Source organism: Oncorhynchus masou, chromosome 6 (genome assembly GCF_036934945.1).
Source record: "Oncorhynchus masou masou isolate Uvic2021 chromosome 6, UVic_Omas_1.1, whole genome shotgun sequence".
NCBI lineage: Eukaryota > Metazoa > Chordata > Actinopteri > Salmoniformes > Salmonidae > Oncorhynchus > Oncorhynchus masou.
In genome coordinates this window covers 76,301,108-76,310,525 of record NC_088217.1, presented here as the reverse complement: position 1 = coordinate 76,310,525, position 9,418 = coordinate 76,301,108, and the positions used below count along the sequence as shown (strand labels likewise).

General features: G+C 43.0%; 1 protein-coding gene across 1 annotated transcript; it reads left to right on the top strand.

The window, feature by feature from the left end:
• The first annotated feature begins 4,203 nt into the window (after positions 1–4,203).
• On the top strand, positions 4,204–9,169 carry LOC135542658 (uncharacterized). The gene is made up of 4 exons (XM_064969772.1): positions 4,204–4,255; positions 5,251–5,461; positions 7,295–8,462; positions 8,844–9,169. The coding sequence occupies exons 2-3, from the start codon at positions 5,276–5,278 to the stop codon at positions 8,183–8,185; spliced, it is 1,077 nt and encodes a 358-aa protein (XP_064825844.1). The 5' UTR covers positions 4,204–4,255; positions 5,251–5,275; the 3' UTR covers positions 8,186–8,462; positions 8,844–9,169.
• The last annotated feature ends 249 nt before the right edge of the window (positions 9,170–9,418 follow it).

Genomic DNA, 9,418 nt, shown 5'->3' with positions numbered 1-9,418 from the left:
ACAATCTGTGGTGCAACGTGGCTTTGGTGGATGGAGCGAGACATGATGTCCCAGATGTGCTCAATTGGATTCAGGTCTGGGGAATGGGCGGGCCAGTCCATAGCATCAATGCCTTCCGCTAGCAGGAACTGCTGACACACTCCAGCCACATGAGGTCTAGCATTGTCTTGCATTAGGAGGAACCCAGGGCCAACCGCACCAGCATATGGTCTCACAAGGGGTCTGAGGATCTCATCTCGGTACCTAATGGCAGTCAGGCTACCTCTGGCGAGCACATGGAGGGCTGTGCGGCCCCCCCAAAGAAATGCCACCCCACACCATGACTGACCCACCGCCAAACCGGTCATGCTGGAGGATGTTGCAGGCAGCAGAACGTTCTCCACGGCGTCTCCAGACTCTGTCACGTCTGTCACATGTGCTCAATGTGAACCTGCTTTCATCTGTGAAGAGCACAGGGCGCCACTGGCGAATTTGCCAATCTTGGTGTTATCTGGCAAATGCCAAATGTCCTGCATGGTGTTGGGCTGTAAGCACATCCCCCACCTGTGGACGTCGGGCCCTCATACCACCCTCATGGAGTCTGTTTCTGACCGTTTGAGCAGACACATGCACATTTGTGGCCTGCTGGAGGTCGTTTTGCAGGGCTCTGGCAGTGCTCCTCCTGCTCCTCCTTGCACAAAGGTGGAGGTCGCGGTCCCGCTGCTGGGTTGTTGCCCTCCTACGGCCTCCTCCACGTCCCCTGATGTACTGGCCAGATACAGCAAACATTGAGGGGAATTTGACGGAAGAAATATGATAGAGCGGAATATGAAAGAGGGTAATATGATATACAAGGAAAATGATAGAGGGGAATATGATAGAAGGAATATGAATAATATGATAGAAGGGAATATGATAGGGGAATATGATATATAAGGAAAATGATAGAGGGGAATATGATATATAAGAATATGATAGAGGGAATATGATAGAGGGGAATATGATAGAGGGGAATATGATAGAGGGGAATATGATAGAGGGGAATATGATCGAGAGGAATATGATAGAGGGAATATGATACAGGGAATATGATACAGGGAATATGATAGAGGGGAATATGATCGAGAGGAATATGATAGAGGGAATATGATACAGGGGAATATGATCGAGTGGAATAAGATAGAGGGGAATATGATGGAAGGGAATATGATAAGTGATGATTTTAGTTTGTATATCTTGGTGGGGCAAACAAAATAAAAAATGTTGGATGCATGCCAACAAAACCCCTACACAATACAACACTAAACAATACATTAATTGCACTATAACGGTGAAAGATGGTGCCCACATACTGTTAGAGCCTACATAAAGCTGTCCCAACAGCAGAGTCCCAACATCAGTACCACTGCTGCACCTGGCTATCAGCAAAGCCTTGTCTGGTAGTGGAATAGTTCATTCATTCGGTGAGGCACATGGTCTGCTAACAGCTTACTTTCTTAGCTACAGTATATATATATCTCTCTGCCATATTACGTCATTTATGTAGCAGCATAAAATACATTTATGGACTCATCGTGTTGTGTTTTGCTCACTTGAACAGGAAGGTGGCGCGGCTGTCCATCGTGGGAAAATTTTGTCATCAAACTTTGTTATTAAAGTCTGGCATCCTCTGGATTCATGGTGCTTTCAAGAGAACTGGAAACTCAACAACAACAAAAAGCTTGAATCATGATGACGTCAGTGATCTTCAGGTCGTAGCTCTTGAATGAGGCCTGAGTTCCGAATGTACAATTCTGAGCTGGATGAAAGTTCAAAATGTATTTTCCCAGTCGTAGCTCATTTTTCCCGAGTTCCCAGATGTCTTGAACTTACTAAAGTCAGATTTTGCAGTTCCGAGTTAACAGTTGTTTTGAGCGCGGTACAAATAATGCTTCATTGACAGCATGGCCAATGTTGAATGTTTATGATTTTAAACTAGGAAAAGAGACCCTTAATCTTAGATTTGGGACTACACAGCCACTCCAGTGAATAGCAGGCTAATGATAGCATTGCAATGCTTGCAGTTAGCCACTGATTCCTTCCAAACCACTCATTGTTGAGTTTGCGATATCCAACTTAATGTTTATGTCCAATGGCCAATGAGCACCGATACGTTTTATCTATAATTAACAAATCAAAATATATTACATATGTGAGATTCTTCAAAGTTGCCACCCGTTGCCTTGATGTCAGCTTTGTACACTTTTGGCGATCTCTCAACCAGCTTCACCTGGAATGCTTTTCCAACAGTCTTGAAGGAGTTCCCACATATGCTGGGCACTTGTTGGCTGCTTTTCCTTCACTCTGCGGTCAAACTCATCCCAAACAATCTCAATTGGGTTGAGGTTGGGTGATTGTGGAGGCCAGGTCATCTGATGCAGCACTCATCACTCTCCTTCCTGTTCAAATAGCCCTTACACAGCCTGGAGGTGTGTTGGGTCATTGTCCTGTTGAAAACAAATGAGCGTTCCACTAAGTGCAAACCAGATGGGATGGCGGATCGCTGCAGAATGCTGTGGTAGCCATGCCGGTTAAGTGTGCTTGAATTCTAAATAAATCCCAGACAGTGTCACCAGCAAAGCACCTCCATACCATCACACCTCCTCCATGCTTCACGCTGGGAACTACATATGCGGAGATCATCCATTCACCTACTCTGCATCTCACAAAGACACAGCGGTTGGAACCAAAATCTCACATTTGGACTGATCAGACAAATGGACATATTTATGTCTATTTCTGTGTTTTATTCTTATTATTATTGGTGTCCTTTAGTAGTGGTTTCTTTGCAGAAATTCGACCATGAAGGACTGATTCATGCAGTCTCCTCTGAACAGTTGATGTTGAGATGTGTCTGTTACTTGAACTCTGTGAAGCATTTCTTTGGAATGCAATTTATGAGGCTGGTAACTCTAATGAACGTATCCTCTGCAGCAGAGGTAACTCTGGGTCTTCCTTTCCTGTGGCCGTCCTCATGAGAGCCAGTTTCATCATAGCGCTTGATGGTTCTTCAAATCAAATCAAAGTTTATTTGTCACGTGCGCTGAATACAACAGGTGTTGAGCTTGTGAAATGCTTACTTACAGGCTCTAACCAATAGTGCAAGAAAGGTATTAGGTGAACAATAGGTAAGTAAAGAAATAAAACAACAGTAAAAAGACAGTGAAAAATAACAGTAGCGAGGCTATAAAAGTAGCGAGGCTACATACCTGTTAGTCAGGCTGATTGAGGTAGTATGTACATGTAGATATGATTAAAGTGACTGTGCATATATGATGAACAGAGAGTAGCAGTAGCGTAAAATAGGGGTTGACTGGTGGAGGGTGGCGGGACATAATGCAGATAACCCGTTTAGCCAATATGCGGGAGCACTGGTTGGTCGGGCCAATTGAGGAACTATGTACATGAATGTATATTTAAAGTGACTATGCATATATGATAAACACAGAGTAGCAGCAGCGTACAAGAGGGGTTGGGAGGGAACTTTCAAAGATCTTGACATTTTCCTGATTGTCTGATCTTCATGTCTTAAAGTAATGATGGACTGTCATTTCTCTTTGCTGTTTTGAACTGTTCTTGCCATAATATGGACTTTTTTTAAGTGTACCTATGATGAAAATTACAGGCCTCTCTCATCTTTTTAAGTGGGAGAACTTGCACAATTGGTGGCTGACTAAATACTTTTTTGCCCCACTGTATGTGTTATTTCATAGTTTTGATGTCTTCACTATTATTCTACAATGTAGAAAAAAAGAGAAAAAAACCTTGAATGAGGAGGTGTGTCCAAACGTTTGACTGGTAAACATTGACATTAGTGGTAGGCTGAAATCAAACAAATAACCTAAGTAAACCTGGATGCTTGTTGTGATATCTAAAACATATTGACTTTGAATTAGTCAAAACACCTGTATTATGAATGGTCAACCATTTGATATGAGGTAGAGCATTTTATTTGAATAAAACATGTGGTTACATGGATTCAATGTAAATATCACATATGACTGTGCTGCATAGGCTAAAAAAGTGAATTGTTCCAGCATTTGACTACACATGAGAGCTTCTGTGGGTAGTCATGGCAATGAGGCCTTCATTGTGACATCACAAGATTCTGATTCTGGGAGGTTAGCTGTTGTACAGACACAGAACAGAACAGTGTAAAGGTACTGATTCAACTAACTACTGACAGATTATTAATGTCCTATTTCATTAGAGAGAGAACACGCTGCTTACTGGAGAGGTAGGTTGTAATATAACTTACTGTATAACTATGTTTCTGTAGAATAACTACTTTTCAAATGACTTGTGTACTTACATGACCTTTTATTTAGGCCTAACATGCAATCATGGTGACAAGTGAAACTGTTGACGAGAGACAGTTTGTTTGAATCCAATTTTTGTGAGAAAATGGTTCATCCTGACACCTGAGATGACATGTTAGTTGTTGTAGTGAGTCAGGCTAATGGCAAATGCATTATATTGATGAAAGAAAACCCTCTCTCTGTGTTAATAACAACTGATATTGTCATCAATTATCTGAATAAATATGTACCAAAGGGAAGGTTATGTAAAAAAACAAGTCGACCTTCCTAATTTGTAGTTGCTAAATTGCTAATGAAAATCAGTTTTTCTTAAATGAATGGTCATCCATTTCAAATGGTTGAATTGATAGACCTCTTTGCATGAAGGTGCACACAGGGGCACTCAAAGAGAAGACTGGAGTGTTTACCTCCTTGTTTTATACAATATATGAAACTGTACAATAAGTTAGGTCCTGCATGGATACAGAGTCATTTTCTACCCCAAACCTTTTTTGAATGATATGATATGAGTGATTAGTGTGTTTTGTGTAAACCAGGCCCAATATGGAGTGGGGGGGTGGATAGGGCTCAGTAGTAACGCACGGAGGGAGACTGAAGTTTTCTTTTTAAAGTCTGTGTTGTGCCTTGTCATCTCCAATGGCAACGCCTTGCATCACAATGATGATGTCATAAGGATATTGTGTACATAATGATAGGAAAGGCAAAAATGTGATTCATTTGAACTTGGTCGAGTTTCCAGTAGCCAACTTTTGACTAGTAATTCAGATAGGCCTATTGCGTAATCATCTCTGGATCAGGATTGTCACTTGCTTCATTGTCAGTAAATGGGAAGAAAATGTGTGCACATTGTAAAGAGATGCATTATTCTTTGGTGAGCAACACGCCACTTACTACAACGTTATGTATTTTTCAGAGTTATTGTTAGCTAGGAGGAAGACATGGAGGGTTCAACGCTGACACAGAGGAGGGCTGAGTGTCAGTTGAAGGAAAGTGAGATCCAGACAGACTACATGATGGAGCTGGGAGCCAGGTTGGGTCTGGTGAGACAGATCCAGAGGGAGCAGGAGAAGGAGATGAAGAGGATTTGGTTTGAGACGAGGAAAATGCCAAGCCTGATTGAGGAGGTAACAAGACCAACTTTGACAAAGTTGACTAGAGTTCTATTGAACAATATTGATTAAAGCAAATACATATCAATATACGGGCAAAATGTGCGATATGCCATGAATTGTAAACTAACAATATTTTGTCTGACATCTTTCTTGTGTTGTATCGGGTCTGTATCTCTGTTTGAATATTAGTCCTCAGTTCTTATGGTTGTCTTAAATAAATAAAAATAACTAGACCAAGCGATCTCTCGTAGACCTTCATATCAGGATTATATGGTTGTCCCACCTAGTTACCTGAAGTTGAATGCACTAACTGTAAGTCGTTCTGGATAAAAGCATCTGCAAGATGTCTAAAATGTCAAATGTTATACTGGGTGTGGGGCATGTATTTTTATAATTAGTTGACCCATTGGCTAGAAGACCCAGGGTTGGTACAGACTGGTGCAGAGCATCTGAGAGGACACTAGATATATACAGTGCCTTTGGAAAGAATTCGGACACCTTGACTTTTTCTACCTTTTTTTACGTAATAGCCTTATTTTAAAATTGATTGAATATATGCAAATTCTCAGCAATCTACAAACAATACCCCATATTGACAAAGCAAATACAGGTTTTTAGAAATGTTGAAATATCTTTTTTACGTAAGTATTCAGACCCTTTGCTATGAGACTGGAAATTAGCTCATGTTCATCCTGTTTCCACTGATCATCCTTGAGATGTTTCTGCAACATGACTGGAATCCACCAGTTGTATTTTCAACTGATTGGACATGATTTGGAAAGGCACACACCTGTCTATATAAGGTCCCACAGTTGACAGTTCATGTCAGAGCAAACAACAAACCTGAGGTTGAAGGAATTCTCCGTAGAGCTCCAAAACAGGATTGTGTCGAGGCACAGATCTGGGGAAGGGTTCAAAACCTCTCCTCAACATTGAAGGTCCCCAAGAACGCACTGTTCTCCATCATTCTTAAATGGAAGATGTTTGGAACCACCAAGACTCTTCCTAGAGCTGGCCGCCCAGCCAAACTGAGCAATCGGGGGAGAAGGGCCTTGGTCAGGGAGGTGACCAAGAACCAGATGGTGACTCTGACAGAGCTCTAGAGTTCCTCTGTGGAGATGGGAGGACCTTCCAGAAGGACAACCATCTCTGCAGCACTCCATCAATCAGGCCTTTAAGGTAGAGTGGCCAGATGGAAACTACTCCTCAGTAGAAGACACATGACAGCCTGTCTGAAGTCTCTCAGACCATGAGAAACAAGATGCTCTGGTCTGATGAAATCAAGATTGACCTCTTTTGCCCCAATGCCAAGGGTCACATCTGGAGTAAATCTGCCACCACCCCTTCGGTGAAGCATGGTGGTGGCAGCATCATGCTGTGGGGATGTTTTTCAAATGCAGGGAATGAGAAACTAGTCAGGATCTAGGCAAAGATGAACAGAGCAAAGTACAGAGAAATCCTTGATGACAACCTGCTCCAGAACAATCAGGACATCAGAGTGTGGTGAAGAGTCACCTTCCACCAGAACAATGACCCTAAGTACATAGCCAAGACAATGCAGAAGTTTCTTCGTGACAAGTCTCTGAATCTCCTTTATTGGCCCATCCAGAGACTGGACTTGTACCGGATCAAACATCTCTGGAGAGACCGGAAAATAGCTGTGCAGAAAATCTCCCCATCCAACCTAACTTGGATTCTCCTAACAAAATGTGGAAAAAGTGAAGGGGTCTGAATACTTTCCGAAGGCACTGTATATGTGATGTATAAGTAAATAGCGTTGACTCATAAAGTATGTATGTCGTGAATGTGATCACTTTCAACATGTCTGTTTCTTTTCTCCCACAGAATGTGAGAGATGTGACCAACCGTCCACTCACTGAGTTCATGGCTCCCTGTATTGACTCCCTCCCACCGCTGGCTTTCACCAATCGGAGGCCTATACCAACCATGTTGCATCCCCCCTCTCCATTGGCCATACGCACTCAGGATGCACAGCGGTTCATTGTATTTTCATACTTTGTCCCTGCTGAGTGCCCAGTTGCTACAGAGGCCACAGCAGATGTATCTACTCGTAAAAGAGAGGACTTATTGACAGATACACATCTTTCCTCAATGCTGCATCGATACCTGCCACACTTCTATAACGATGACTCCATTCCACCACAGCAGACAGTAGAGGGAACCACTGAGGTCTCAGTTGCTCCAGTGGCAATACCTAATATAAAGGAAGAGGACAGATTCTATCCTTTCTCCCTCCCACCACTGGCTCAGCGGTTCGTTGGCAATTCATTCATTGTCCCGGAAACCTCCCAGCCTGCTGTTTCAGCCACAGAGTGCCGAATTGCCAAAGAGGCCACTGCAGACACTGCCACTGTCAAGAGAGAGAACCGATGGGCAGCCCAGCTCTTTGACATTGACTACAAACTGCCAGAGGAGGCAGTAGAGGGAACCAACAAGTGTCCAGTCGCCAGTGAATCTGCCGCTTCCGTGTCCGCTGTCCTCCAAGAGGAGTTTTCAGCTGATAAGAGTCTTCCTGCACCCACAGCACTGCCTCTAAGGCTGCCCTGCACCCACAGCATTGACCACAAACAGCTATGGGAGAAAGTTGAGGACAACACAGAGTTCTCAGTAGACAAAGAAGCAACTGTTGCCATTTACACTTGGGAAGATAAAAGTCCTTCAGTTCTGCCATGCATCCAACAACAACGACCACCAACTGCCAGAGGAGACAGTTGAGGACAACACAGAGGGCTCAGTTGACACCGAGGCAAGTGCAGTTGCACCCACTGTCAAGAGAGAGGAACTGACAGGTGATAAAAGCCCTGTCCGAGCAATTCCTCCAATCCTGGGATGCATCCATGACAAGGACCACAAGGAGCCAGAGCAGAAAGTGAAGGGCCCTAGTGAAGAGGTGGATCTCTGCCCTCACACTCACCAGCTGGACCCAGATGTTAACTTAACTCTGGCAACCCGCAATGATGAACCCAGGACCTGGACCCTGGAAGAGGCAAAGGTAGGTGTCCTATTTTACACTACAACTTTACAGGTATGGGGGTCAGTTCCATTTCAATTCAAAGCATTGAAGAGAATTGGAATTTTAGAGTTCTTCTTGAATTGACTGGAATTGACCCCAACCTTGCTGCTCTTTGCTCATAGTATGAAACATCACCCCTCACTAGAGTTAACATTTGTATTACTTTTAGTATGGACCCAGGAAGAACATCTATGGGTATTGTAAAATATAATGGGAATACAAAAAAAACAAGGGACCTTAATTACTGTCCTCCAAATTGTGTGCCCCATGAGGTCATCATTGTATGTCGATCACTCAAATGTGTATTGAATGTGACACATTGGAACAATATTACATCTAGAGTCAATGTCTTCCTGTCAGGATTATTGGATAGGCATTGATATTGAGAGTGAAGAGAGGAGCGTCAAGGAGGAGGTGAGACAGAGGGAGGGATTGAAGCGTGAGGCGGACTGTGCCCATTCCAAGAGCTCCAATGGGATGGCTTCATCAGAGAGAGCAGAGACCATCCTTGGAAGACTGGGCTTTCTGGTCATGAACCACATGCAGAAAATCCCATTTTTGAAGATGAAGGAAAAAGAGAAAAATAAGAAACTGCATAAGAAGTTGAAAGATGATGAGAAAGAGAGAAAGGAGAAGAAAAACAAGGAGGAGGAGAACAAAAAGAGGGAGAAGAAAGAGATGAATGAGAGAGAGAAAGAGCAGAAGAAAGTCATGAAGGCTGAGAAAAAGAGGGAGAAGTTAGAACAGAAAAAGAGAGAGAAGGAAAGAAAAGAGAAGGAAAAGGCAGAGAAAAAGAGGTTAGAGGGGCTGATGAAGATACATAATGACATGATGAAAGACAGGATTAAGAAAGAGAAGAAGTGTTCTGAGGAGCTGAAAAAGAGAGAGAAAGCTCAAGCTGAGTTCTTGGAGATGGAGAGAAAGATTCAAGAAAA

Bases quoted from the DNA above. Each gene is read 5' to 3' on its own strand.
- LOC135542658 (XM_064969772.1), top strand. From the start codon at position 5,276: ATGGAGGGTTCAACGCTGACACAGAGGAGGGCTGAGTGTCAGTTGAAG. The intron at 5,462-7,294 runs GTAACAAGACCA...TTTCTCCCACAG, and splicing joins TGCCAAGCCTGATTGAGGAG to AATGTGAGAGATGTGACCAA.